Source organism: Oryx dammah, unplaced genomic scaffold (genome assembly GCF_014754425.2).
Source record: "Oryx dammah isolate SB20612 unplaced genomic scaffold, SCBI_Odam_1.1 HiC_scaffold_23, whole genome shotgun sequence".
NCBI lineage: Eukaryota > Metazoa > Chordata > Mammalia > Artiodactyla > Bovidae > Oryx > Oryx dammah.
Genome location: NW_024070207.1, coordinates 61,609,721 through 61,623,946, shown reverse-complemented (window position 1 = coordinate 61,623,946; position 14,226 = coordinate 61,609,721). Strand labels below are relative to the sequence as shown.

The 14,226-nt window shown below is 35.4% G+C and overlaps 1 protein-coding gene across 1 annotated transcript in view; it reads right to left on the bottom strand.

Moving 5' to 3' along the window:
- Positions 1–14,226, bottom strand: part of HDX (highly divergent homeobox) — a 227,686-nt gene that overhangs the window by 209,991 nt on the left and 3,469 nt on the right. Inside the window, exon 2 of the mRNA XM_040265625.1 lies at positions 10,879–11,997. Coding sequence (XP_040121559.1) covers positions 10,879–11,997 — 1,119 coding nt within the window. The remainder of the gene's footprint in view (positions 1–10,878; positions 11,998–14,226) is intronic.

Sequence of the window (14,226 nt, the reverse complement as noted above, 5' to 3'; positions counted from 1 at the left end):
TTTTCTTTGGATAAATACCCAGGAGTGGAATTGCTGGGTTATATGGAGTTATATTTTTAGTGTTTTGAAAGGAATCTCCATAATGTTTTCCATAGTTCAGTTCAGTTCAGTTCAGTCGCTCAGTCGTGTCTGACTCTGCGACCCCATGAACTGCAGCACGCCAGGCTTCCCTGTCCATCACCATCTCCTGGAGTTCACTCAGACTCACATCCATCGAGTCAGTGATGCCATCCAGCCATCTCATCCTCTGTCCTCCCCTTCTCCTCCTGCCCCCAATCCCTCCCAGCATCAGAGTTTTTTCCAATGAGTCAACTCTTTGCATGAGGTGGCCAAAGTACTGGAGTTTCAGCTTTAGCATCATTCCTTCCAAAGAAATCCCAGGGCTGATGTCCTTCAGAATGGACTGGTTGGATCTGCTTGCAGTCCAAAGGACTCTCAAGAGTCTTCTCCAACACCACAGTTCAAAAGCATCAAATCTTTGGTTCTCACCCTTCTTCACAGTTCAACTTTCACATCCATACATGATCACTGGAAAAACCATAACCTTGACTAGACGGACCTTAGTCGGCAAAGTAATGTCTCTGCTTTTGAATATACTATCCAGGTTGGTCATAACTTTTCTTCCAAGGAGTAAGTGGCTTTTAATTGCATGGCTGCAGTCACCATCTGCAGTCATTTTGGAGCCCCCCAAAATAAAGTCTGACACTGTTTCCACTGTTTCCCCATCTATTTCCCATGAAGTGATGGGACCGGATGCCATGATCTTCGTTTTCTGAATGTTGAGCTTTAAGCCAACTTTTTCACTCTCCTTTTTCACTTTCATCAAGAGGCTTTTTAGCTCCTCTTCAATTTCTGTCATAACGGTGGTGTCATCTGCATATCTGAGGTTATTGATATTTCTCCCGGCAATCTTGATTCCAGCTTGTGTTTCTTCCAGTCCAACGTTTCTCATGATGTACTCTGCATAGAAGTTAAATAAGCAGGGTAACAATATACAGCATTGATGCACTCCTTTTCCTATTTGGAACCAGTCTGTTGTTCCATGTCCAGTTTTAACTGTTGCTTCCTGACCTGCATACAGATTTCTCAAGAGGCAGGTCAGGTGGTCTGGTATTCCCATCTCTTTCAGAATTTTCCACAGTTTATTGTGATCCCCACAGTCAAAGGCTTTGGCATAGTCGATAAAGCAGAAATGTATGTTTTTCTGGAATTCTCTTGCCTTTTCGATGATCCAGTGGATGTTGGCAATTTGATCTCTGGTTCCACTGCCTTTTCTAAAACCAGCTTGAACATCAGGAAGTTCACGGTTCATGTATTGCTGAAGCCTGGCTTGGAGAATTTTGAGCATTACTTTACTAGCATGTGAGATGAGTGCAATTGTGCGGTAGTTTGAGCATTCTTTGGCATTGCCTTTCGTTGGGATTGGAATGAAAACTGACCTTTTCCAGTCCTGTGGCCACTGCTGAGCTTTCCAAATTTGCTGGCATATTGAGTGCAGCACTTTCACTGCATCATCTTTCAGGACTTGAAATAGCTCAACTGGAATTCCATCACCTCCACTAGCTTTGTTCCTAGTGATGCTTTCTAAGACCCACTTAACTTCAGATTCCAGGATGTCTGGCTCTAGATGAGTGATCATACCATCTTGATTATCCGGGTTGTGAAGATCTTTTTTGTGCAGTTCTTCCGTGTATTCTTTCCACCTCTTCTTAATATCTTCTGCTTCTGTTAGGTCCATACGATTTCTGTCCTTTATCGAGCCCATCTTTGCATGAAATGTTCCCTTGGTATCTCTAATTTTCTTGAAGAGATCTCTAGTCTTTCCCATTCTGTTGATCTTTGCACTGATCACTGAAGAAGTCTTTCTTATCTCTTCTTGCTATTCTTTGGAACTCTGCATTCAGATGCTTATATCTTTCCTTTTCTCCTTTGCTTTTACCTTCTCTTCTTTTCACAGCTATTTGTAAGTCCTCTCCAGACAGCCATTTTGCTTTTTTGCATTTCTTTTCCATGGGGATGGTCTTGATCCCTGTCTCCTGTACAATGTCACGAACCTCATTCCATAGTTCATCAGGCACTCTATCTATCAGATCTAGGCCCTTAAATCTATTTCTCACTTCCACTGTATAATCATAAGGGATTTGATTTAGGTCATACCTGAATGGTCTAGCAGTATTCCCTACTTTGTTCAATTTAAGTCTGAATTAGGCAATAAGTAGTTCATAATCTGAGCCAAAGTCAACTCCCAGTCTTGTTTTTGCTGACTGTACAGAGCTTCTCCATCTTTGGCTGCAAAGTATATAATCAATCTGATTCCGGTGTTGACCATCTGGTGATGTCCATGCGTAGAGTCTTCTCTTGTGTTGTTGGAAGAGGGTGTTTGCTATGACCAGTGCAGTTTCTTGGCAAAACTCTATTAGTCTTTGCCCTGCTTCATTCCACATTCCAAGGCCAAATTTGCCTGTTACTCCAGGTGTTTCTTGACTTCCTACTTTTGGATTCCAGTCCTCTATAATGAAAAGGATATCTTTTGGGGGTGTTAGTTCTAAAAGGTCTTGTAGGTCTTCATAGAATCATTCAACTTCAGCTTCTTCAGCATTGCTGGTTGGGGCATAGACTTGGATTATGGTGATATTGAATGGTTTGCCTTGGAAACAAACAGAGGTTATTCTGTCGTTTTTGAGATTGCATCCAAGTACTTCATTTCGGACTCTTTTGTTGACCATGATGGCTACTCCATTTCTTCTGAGGGATTCCTGCCCTTAGTAGTAGATATAATGGTCATCTGAGTTAAATTCACCCATTCCAGTCCATTTTAGTTCGCTGATTCCTAGAATGTCAACGTTTGCTCTTTACACCTCTTCTTTGATCACTTCCAATTTGCCTTGATTCATGGACCTGACATTCCAGGTTCCTATGCAATATTGCTCTTTACAGCATTGGACTTTGTTTCTATCACCGGTCACATCCACAGCTGGGTATTGGTTTTGCTTTGGCTTCATCCCTTCTTTCTTTCTGGAGTTATTTCTCCACTGATTTCCAGTAGTATATTGGACCCCCTACTGACCTGGGGAGTTCCTCTTTCAGTATCCTATCATTTTGCCTTTTCATACTGTTCATGGGATTCTCAAAGCAAGAATACTGAAGTGTTTTGCCATTCCCTTCTCCAGTGGACCAAATTCTGTCAGACCTCTCCACCATGACCCGCCCATCTTTGGTTGCCCCGTGGGCATGGCTTGGTTTCATTGAGTTAGACAAGGCTGTGGTCCTAGTGTGATTAGATTGACTAGTTTTCTGTGAGTATGGTTTCAGTGTGTCTGTACTCTGATGGTGAATGCAAATTAATATCACCATGAGATTTCACCTCAATATTGTTACAATGCCCATCATCAAATAAGACAAGAGATAAAAATGCTGTCACAGATGTGGGTAAAAGGGAAAACTTCCACCCTGTTGGTGGGATTATAAATTGGTACTGGCATTACACATAACAGTATGAAGGATCCTCAATAATTTGAAAATAATACTGCCATACAATCAATTAGTTTCACTTTGAGGACTATATCTAATGGAGACAAGGACATACTGTACAACAGTTTAAACTTTGCTCAATTTTTTGTGGCAGCCTGGATGGGAGGGGAGTTTAGGGGGCATGGAAACATGTATATGTATGGCTGAATCTCTTTGTTGTTCATCTGAAACTATCACAACATGGTTAATCAGCTATACCCCAATACAAAATAAAAAGTTTTTTTTTTTTTTAAGACAAGAGATATGTGCCCTGATATTCATAGCAACATTATTCAAAACAGTCAAGACATGGAAACAACCTAAGTGCCCATCAACAGATTAATGGATAAAGAAGCTATAAAATATATAGAGAATGGAATATTATTCAGCCACAAACAGGATGAATTTCAGTCATTCACAATAACACGAGTGGACTCAAGGGCATTATGCTACATGAAATAAATAGAAGAGAGACAACTGATAAATGATCTCACTTATATGTGGAATCTAAAACAGATTTTTAAAAAACAACCTCATAGAAGAGGATATCTGATTTGCGCTTACCAGAGGCAGGGAACTGGGGAGTGGGAATTGGATGAAGGTGATCAAAGGTACAAATTTGTACTTATAAGATAACAAAGTGCTAGGAATGTAATGTACAGCATCATGACTATAGTTAACACTGCTGTTGCCTTGATATTTGAAAATTGTTAAGAGAGTAGTTCCAAAGAGTTCTTGTCACAAGGAAAGAAAGATTTTTTCTTTTTTAAAAAAATACACATTAGACAATAGATATTAACTAAGCTTATTGCTTAGTAATAAATATTGAATTGCTTAGTAATCATTTCATGTGAATAAAATCATTATGCTGAACACCTTAAATTTGCACAGTACTGTATGTTAATTATATCTTAGTAAAACTGAAAAAAGATATACAAAATAAATACCAAAAAAGAAAATGAAAAGAAAAAAAAATGCAATATGCCATGTTAACAAAATAAATAGAAAAATGCACATGAACATATCTCATTAGATACGGAAATAGCATTTGACAAAAGTCCAAACCATATTCATGATAAAAGTACTCAACAAACCAGGAATAAAAGGGGACTTTTATTCTTTATCATCCTGATAAAGACCATCTACAAAATCCCCACAGATAACACCATATTTGTTAGACATTGATTGTTTTCCATTTAAGATCAAGACTATAAAGATGTCTTACTGCTTCTATTCAGTATTATAGTGAAGGTTCTAGCAACTAGCTAATAAAAAGAAATAAAATGCAGTAAGGTTTTACACAAGTAAAACTATCTGTGTTAATAGATGGCATGATTTTATATAAATAAAGCTTTAAGAAATACACTAGTATTTAACTAATAGATTAGTTCAGTACTTTTTCAAGATACAATATCAATGTACAAAATTCAATCTTCAAATCCAACAATTAAATTAAGAAATTCCATTTAAAATAACATTGAAAGTTATATACTTATATATAAATTTAAAACAATAAGGGCAAGACTTGACTGAAAATTATAAGACACTGTTAAAAGAAATTAAAGAAGATCTAACAAGTATAAAGGCATACCATGTTCACAGATCAGAAGACACATTATTATTATTACAAGAATATTCCCCAAATTTATCCACAGGTCAGCATGATGACTATCAAAATTCCGTCTGTTTTATCATAAAGTGATAAGCTAATCTTAAAATTCATGTGCAAATTTAAGGGACCTAGAATAGCTAAAGTAATTTAGATAAAGTAGAAGACATTTGGAGGACTCACATGTCCCAATTTCAAAACTTCCTACAAAGGTATAGCAATTCAAATAGTGTAATATCAGCATAAGAAGTATACACACATACATAGTCTCAAAACAATAGAACTGAGAGTCCAGAAATAAAGCCTTCCATATAATCAATTGATTTCAAGAAGGATGACAAGACCATTCAATGGGGAAAGTATAATCTTTTAAGTAAATGGTGATGGGACAATTGGATATTCATATATCCATCTTGCTATATAATCAAGAAAAACTTCTACCTCATAATATACACAAAAACAAACTCAAAACAAATGAACCATCTATATGTGAGAGATACAATTATAAAATTCTTAGAAGAAAATATGAGTCAGTGTTTGTTACTTCAGCTTAGGTAATAGCTTCTTAGATACAATACCAAAAGCACAAGAAACAACAGAAAAGAAAAAAAAAAAACAGCAACAACAGATAAATTGGACTTGATCAAAATTAAAAACATTTGTGTTTAAACAATATCCCCACGAAAGTGAAAAGATAGTGTATGAAGTGGGAGAAAATATTTGTAAGTCATATATCTGATAAGGATTAGTATAGAGAATATGAACTGAACACTTAAAACTCAAAGAACAAATGAACACTTAGAAAATTGCTAAATTCTCTGAATAAGCATTCTTCCAAATAAGATATTTGAATGACCAATAAGCATATGAAAAGAGAGTTAAAATTGTTAGCTGTTAGAAAAATGCAGATCAAGACTTCCATTACAGTGGCTATAATCAAAATCACTGATGTGACAAGTGTTTGTCAGGATGTGGAGAAATTGGAATCCTTTTACACTGATGGTTGGATTGTAAAGTGGTACAACCACTTCAGGAAAAAAAATGGTATTTCCTCAAAACCTTAAGCATAAATCACAATATGAACTAGAAATATACTCCAGGATATATAGCCAAGATATATGAAAAAAATATTACCACACAGAAATTTGTATATAAATATTCATAGCAGCACTATTCATAATAGACAATGTGGAAACAACCCAAATGTTCATCAACTATTGAATGGATAAACAACCAATGCTATATATACACAATGGAATATCATGCTGCTGCTGCTAAGTCACTTCAGTCGTGTCTGACTCTGTGCAACCCCATAAATGGCAGCCCACCAGGCTCCGCCGTCCCTGGGATTCTCCAGGCAAGAACACTGGAGTGGGTTGTCATTTCCTTCTCCAAAGCATGAAAGTGAAAAGTGAAAGTGAAGTCACTCAGTCGTGTCTGACTCTTAGCGACCACATGGACTGCAGCCTACCAGGCTCCTCCATCCATGGGATTTTCCAGGCAAGATTACTGGAATGGGGTGCCATTGCCTTCTCCATGGAATATCATAGAGCAATGTAAAAGAATGAATTATTGATACATACTATAAAATGGACCTTGAAAACATTATGCTACCTGAAAGAAGCCAGTTACAAAAATCCATTATATTGCATTATTCCACTTATAATAATGTTTAGAATAGGTACATCCATAGAGAGAGAAAGACTGATGATTGTCTAGTGGTGGGATGGGAGATTTAGTGTGCTAATGAGTATGTAGTTTATTTTTGAAGTAATGAAATGTTCTAAAATTAGATTGATACTGCTTGGACACATCTGTGAATATATTAAAAACTATTTAATTGTACACTTTCAATGTGTGACCACTGTACTATGTGAATTATATCTCAATAAAGTCATTTAAAATTATCCAGGCTAACTACAAGGGCTTCCCTAGTGACTCAGTCAATAAAGAATCTGCCTGCAATGCAGGAGACATGAATTCGATTCCTGGGTCAGGAAGAACACCAGAAGAAGGAAATGGCAACCCACTGCATTGTTGTTGCTTGGAAAACCCCTGGACAGAGAAGCCTGGTGGGCTACAGTCCATGAGGCTGCAAAAGAGTCAGACACAACTTAGCAACTGAATATGCTAACTACATCTATTCAACACAGATTACTATTACTTTTTAAAAGTTGAATATTGCTTGAGAGTTATTTTAGCAAAGTCATTCAATCTTACTGGCACTCCCTTTCCTCAGGTCAAAATACATTTGTATTGGTTTAGAAATGATGTTTAAAGTTTTTACAGCCATTAAATTTCCATGTTTATTTTAAAAATGCACTTAAACCTATAAACATTGAGTAAATTTGGAGGATGCTATCAAAGTACTTCTACTGTTAGGGATACTTTGTACTTATTTAGTACCTTTTAAAGAAACTTCAAAATTCTCTAACTCTATTAACTTCTAAGTTCCTATGATGTCCATGAGAGTTGAGAAGACAGTTAATTATTAAGTAACAATAATAATTGCAACAAACCTGAATTTATAACATTTGTCTTCCAATATCTTCACATAGGTTATCATCAATTATTAATCTGTTATCAACATAACACTCAACAAAAATAGGAGTACTGACATGAACATAATATGGAAAATGAATGGTAGCTTGGAGCCAAATATGGTTGCAATATAGCCCCAAAGGAATGGGGTCAGCCTGAAATAGAATTGGGCTATAGTATCCTGGTATAGCTACCTCCTGACAGTTTCCGTATCATCACTTGAACAGTTAATGTGGTAGTCCACAGTGACTCTAAAGCAGAGCCAATTTCAACTTCCTAGCTTCCTCATGTATTCCTCAATTTGTATTCAGTCACCTATATAGCCTGGAACTAGACCATACTCCAGGAATAGAACCTCAGCTTGAAGATACTTGGCACAACAGAGAAAAGAGATAGATATCACTGTTGTATAGTCCCAAGGTCAGAAACTTAGAAAATTGCTTTCTTGCTTATACTTTCATAGCTAGAAAGTTGACAAGATGGTCATAGGTTTTATCTTGGTAAGTCCTGATCTACTAATAATACAGGTAGGTAATAGAACATCATCAAAATCTTGGAGGATAACTACCATGGGCTGAATGTTTGTATCCCAGCTGAATTCACATGTTGAAACCTAATCCCCAAGGCGCTGGCATTTCGAAGTGGGACATTTGGGAGATGATTAGATCATGAGAATCGAGCCCTCAAGAATGGGACTAGTTTCCTTACAAAAGAGACCACAGAGAGCTTCCTTGGCACTTGTAACATGTGAGAAGTCAGTGAAAAGATAGCCATCTATGAATTAGGAAGCAGACACTCACCAGACACTAAATCAGCCAGCACCAGCTTCCCAGACTCCAGAACTATGAGAAATAAATGTTTGTTGGGTTTTAAATCACCCTGTCTATGATATTTTTGTATAGGAACCCAAATGGACTGCCATTAATCTTCATGGACTACACTTCCCCAGGCTGCCTAGGTTCCCTAAGATCTCCATTAATTAAAATAAAGGTGGGACATAAAACTAATGTGTCAATTATACTTCAATTTTGCAAACACTGTCTACCATACTGTCTCAGGTCAAGTCAGAGGAGGTCTGTTATAATATAAATAGAAATATATGGGCTTTTAATACTTAGATTATGGTGAAGTTGAGAGCTGATCTCCAGTCTTCTTTTAGTTATTTATTTCTCAACCACCCTGTGATAACTGTGGGCTGTGCAATATTCTACTTGAAATGGAATGTAAAGAAGACCTGGACTAGCAGAAGTTCATTAACTTTCCAACCATGATGTAACAAGTATAAGAAAGTTTATTTGCCAGGAATGTACAAGGAGCCTTGCACAGATTGTCATTTCATGTACAGCATTCCTGTGAAACAAGTATTATTAAATGCATTGTACAAATGAAGAAACTATTACACAGAGAGTTTATGACACTTGTCTGAGGGCACACAAATAGAAAGTAGCAGAGCCTAGATTTGAATCCAGGTCTGTCTGGTTCTAAATCCATGTCCTAATTTATGTCAGATTGTCTTTCTTTAAAGAGACTACTTTTCAAAAAAAAAAAAAGTAGCTAAGTTTTATTCCATTTAAAAGTTTCTTTCGTATAAAATAAACTTAATTTCTTTAAACTTTCAGTCAGGAAAAAAGATAAAGACTATAAAAATGTAAAACCATAGGAGCAATCAGTTTAAGAAAAACTAAAAATTAAACTCTGCACTCTCAAGCCTCCAAATATTCTATATTGTTAAGTTCTATGGTAAAGTAGAAAAAAGAAACCCCACATGATGCATTTCTGAGTTGGAATCTTGGTTCTGTCATGTATTGGCTGTATGATTCTAGACATGATATTAAAATATGGATAAAATGCTTATATGATCAGACTGCCATGAAGATTAGGTGAGATGAAGTATATAAATTTACTGATGGTGCCTAGTACATGTAAAGTCCTCAACAAATCATAAATGTCATTGTTATGATTGTTAGGAGCAACACTGAGGAGATAAAGAAGTACAAAAGAGTTAGGTGAATGAAAGGGGGTGTTGTGGAGGATCCTACAGGTATGGTTCAATGTTACTTTAATCATGCCTTAGGAAAGAACAAACACAGAAAAATGAAAAGATCCTTAATAAGGTCTACTAATGATGATGGAACACTCTTCTGTTAGAGGTAGGTGCCAGAAGGATACTTCCTATGCTCTTTTATTGCTTTTCATTTTGTAGCAAGGAGCTATAAGATAAAAGGAGTCAAGAGAAGTTGGTTCCTTATATTGGTTGAGAATAGCCTGGATGCATTTTAAATACAGATACAAAATACTGTGTTTGAAAACTAAAGGGTCTAGCTAGTAGCAAGAAAAAATAGCAAACATTCCTGTCCTGCTATTCAAATTTTCTGAAGCAGATTTTTCAGAGAGATGATCTATGGCCTTAAGAGATATTGAGGTAGGTTTATACCTCACTGTTGAGATTATTTGAAGCATATATAAACAACTGAATATGTGAAACAGTAAATAAATAACACCTATTTTTGCACAGGTTTAAAATTGTTTTAATTCTCACTCTGAACTTATCTCTTTATAAAACAACACAGTATTGTAAAATAATTATCCTACAATTAAAAATAAATAAATTTAAAACAATAAAAAGTAAATGTTTAAAAAAAGACAGTTTGGTTAATGCTGCACTTAATGTTTTAATAAAGCATTTACTCAAAAAGAAAAAAAAACTAAAAAAAAATGTTGGCTGAATTATCACAGGCTCTGACTTCTCAACCATTGTCACCTAGCACAATGATTGACTTGCCTGACTATGTACCCAGGGAAGGCACCACTCATCTAGTGACATTTTCCCAAACTGCAAGTAAAAACCATAACAAGAATTATCTATGTTCAAGAAGATGCATCTAGCCAATCTAGTCCTATTTTAGTGATGATAAATGCCATGCTTCCCAAAGGCTGTTATTGCATGGACCAAATCATTTTAAATGTCAGGAGAAGGTTGCTGTGTTATAACAATTACTAACTTCCATGAAAAAAAGGACTCACCATTTTTAAACATGACAAAGAAAGCATAAAATTCTTTAAAGAGTTGACCCCAAACTGCCATTTAGAAGAAAAAAAAATTCAAATTACTTCAAAATATGAGTTAATTGACCCAGGTCTCAAGTCTAATTGATTACCAACACAATTTTTACCAACAAATTTTTATAAAACCTTTATAAAACAAACTTACACATTACCTGGTAATTGTTTTGGTTTTGTGATAACCTCAATTGGTTTGATGATGCAAAATGTGAAGAAAAATTACTTCGTGATGGATTTGTATTACTGTACATTGCAGTAGATGCTGTATGTAATGAGGTCCGTGGTGTCAAATGGTTTTCTCTGTTTTGATACAGTACATTGTCTGACAAGTCTCTAATATTCACCATTTGTGAATTTGGCATATTTCTTCCTTGTCCAGGCAAAGTTGCACTTTGGTTCTCAGCTCGAAGGGAACTGCCACTTTCATAAAATCTTGAGTAGCTTGGTATCTGTGCTCCCATCAATGCCAATTCTTCCTCTCTGGCATACTCTTCATCAGCATCTCCAGTCTCCATTGCAATGGACAAACAAGTTCCTTCTGTCAAATTAGGAGGCTTCTGTGGGGCATTTCCTCCCAGAATTCTCTGTGGGTAATCACTAACTGCCAGTGAAAATACTTCACGGATTTCCAAATTTTGTGTTCTGCAGTAAGGGTCTCTAACAGATGGTTTTTGCCCACATAAGTTATGTGAAGATAGACCTGTGTGTTCAGGCTTATATGATCTTTGAATTCCAACTGGTTCAATTTTGCAAGGTCGGTGGCACACAGATGGCTTTTGAGGTACCGTCATCTCAGAGGCTGGCATTGAAGAGCTTCCATAGTTTTTCTTTGTGTGATTGTATACAGAATTTCCAGCATTTAGCACACTTGTCTGTCTTGACAAAATAATTGTTTTTTCACCTAAGACTAAAGAGGCATTTTTACAGTGTGCTACTTGTCTTTGAACAGGAATGTGCAACTGAAACTCAGTATCATTTTTACTGGCTGTTTTCTGAATAGGGATTTTATGTGCTTCTGTAATTTGTGTATTTGAATGCTTGGTTGTCTCTTGTCTACTTGATGAACTGGCTGGACTGTATATACCAGTTATGATGACATCATTATTGGGTGATGTCCAAGAAGACTGTTGACTTGAGGGTGAAGCAATATTAACCACATTTCTGACTGTAATGTCTGGAGCTGCCAAAGAAGTACCAGAAACAGTTCCTGTTGTTGTTGCTCCTGATTCAGAATTCTTACTACTCATTTTTCTTCTCTTATTGCCAACCCACGTCTGGAAGGATAAAAAATATATATATTATGGAAAAATTCTTAATAAAAAACCAAGAAAAGCAATTTCTATGTGATAGATTATATTCTCATTTGTCATAAAATCAAGGCCTATACAAATTTAAAAGAAAAAATATACAGTAAAGAAAAAGTAAAATATAAGGTCAGAGACCATCAGGAACCAGCACATAATAAATATCTAGAAACTTTGATGTGAATTATTTGTGAAAGTTTTCTGTTGTGTCCAACTCTTTGCAATCCCATGGACTGTATAGGCCAGATTTCTTGAATTGAATTCTTCAGGCCAGAATACTGAAGTGGGTAACCTTTCCCTTCTCCAGGGGATCTTCCCAACCTAGGGATTGAGCCCAAGTGTCCTGCATTGCAAGTGGTCTCTTCACCAGCTGAGCCACAAGGGAAGCCCAAGAATACTGGAGTGGGCGGTCTATCCATTCTTCAGTGGATCTTCCCAACCCAGGAATCAAACCAGGGTTTCCTGTACTACAGGCAGATTCTTTACCAACTGAGCTTTCAGGGAAGCCCCTGAAACTTTGATAGAATAGTATTTTTGTTCTTCTCCTCAAAATCCAGCCAATTAATCTGTAGCAAGAACTTCTGTTCTATGAATATATCATAACTTGTTTAATTTAATATTGCTAGAAATTTAGATTACTTTCAGAAATATTCACTATTATAAGACATATTGAAATACAACATTGTACATGCATCATTGTTCTATTGGTCCATTAGAATGCCATCTTAGAAGGAAAATTGCTTGACTTTTTGACATTTTCAAATTACCCTCCAATGTATAAAAGTACTGATTTCCCCACACCTCAACAACACTTTGCATTACCTTTTGTAGTATCTATTAGCCCAGGAGTTAAGAAAAGGTATATAATTGCTATCTAGATTTTAGTTTCTATGGTTACTTTCATTGAATTGTTTACACGTTACCTATACCTGAAAAAAAAAACCTAATTTTTCTATTGGGGCGTTTGTCATTTTTAATTGATTTATAAGAGCAATTTTCTACTAGAGTTGGCAGCACTTTGTCACAAGTTGCAAAATCTTTTCCAGTTTGTCATTAATTTATGGTAGCTATTTTCTTCTTTATGCTTTTATCTACTTACTGAATTTTATACACTGAATATATATTACTTTTGTTTTCTTTTAGCTTTTCTTTTTTCTTTCTTTTTTTTTGACCACCTTATTTACTTTTCAATTGAAGGATAATTGATTTACACAATTTTGTTGTTTTCTGTCAAACATCAGCAAGAATCAGCCATGGGTATAAACAAAAAAATCAATAAAAATAATACCAGTGGTTGACATTTAAGATTTGATTATAAAATATGTACTTTTATATAAGTATTATAACAATCAGTATTATTACAGTGAATCATTATTCCTCTTAAAATGGAGAATAAATATTATGCTCCATAAAACAATCAGCAAAATTTATAATTAGTTTTAAATGCATATCATCTTATAAAGTACTAAAACACATTAATCTATTTAAGAACTTCAAAAAATAAATAAGTGAAAACATTAAATGACCTAGTCTTGCATAAACATAGTGCTAGGTGTATTTGGTTAATTTAATGGGATGTACTTTTGAAGACTGCACAAATCATCCAATTTTCAATGTATATTTATATTGTATACAACATCAGATGTTGTAAAACTATAAATAATGGCTAACACTGAATTCCATTATGTGTTTATACATATAAGCTACTTTGCTAGGCATAATTTTTCTAATTTTATAAATGAAGAAACTGAGATTCAGAAATATTAAGTAGCTTGTAGAAGGATCTCCTGACCAGTTACTGGCAGAGCAAGGAATCAAAATCAATTTAATTTTTACCTCAATGAACATTATCCTTTCACTATGGTGAGAAATTCCTGAAATGGAGTTGGCCATTTCTGTGGGTCATTTTAATTTTATAATTAGTGCTTATTGAATAAAATATTCCAGAAACAGAGGTGCTCACTCCATTTTGCTTCACATGAGGCTGTGGGAATTTAAAACTCACTCTTAGGTAGTTTACTAAAGAGTAGAAGTGAGGATTACAAGCAGAGAGACAAATGAATATAAATGTCACAAGAGGAGGTAGGGGGAAAATTACAAGATTTTAAAGTATATACTCAAGAGTAATATTTAAAAAGGAATGTTTATGAATAAGAATAATTTCAATTTATGGTTCAAAAAGGTGAATATTACAAATAC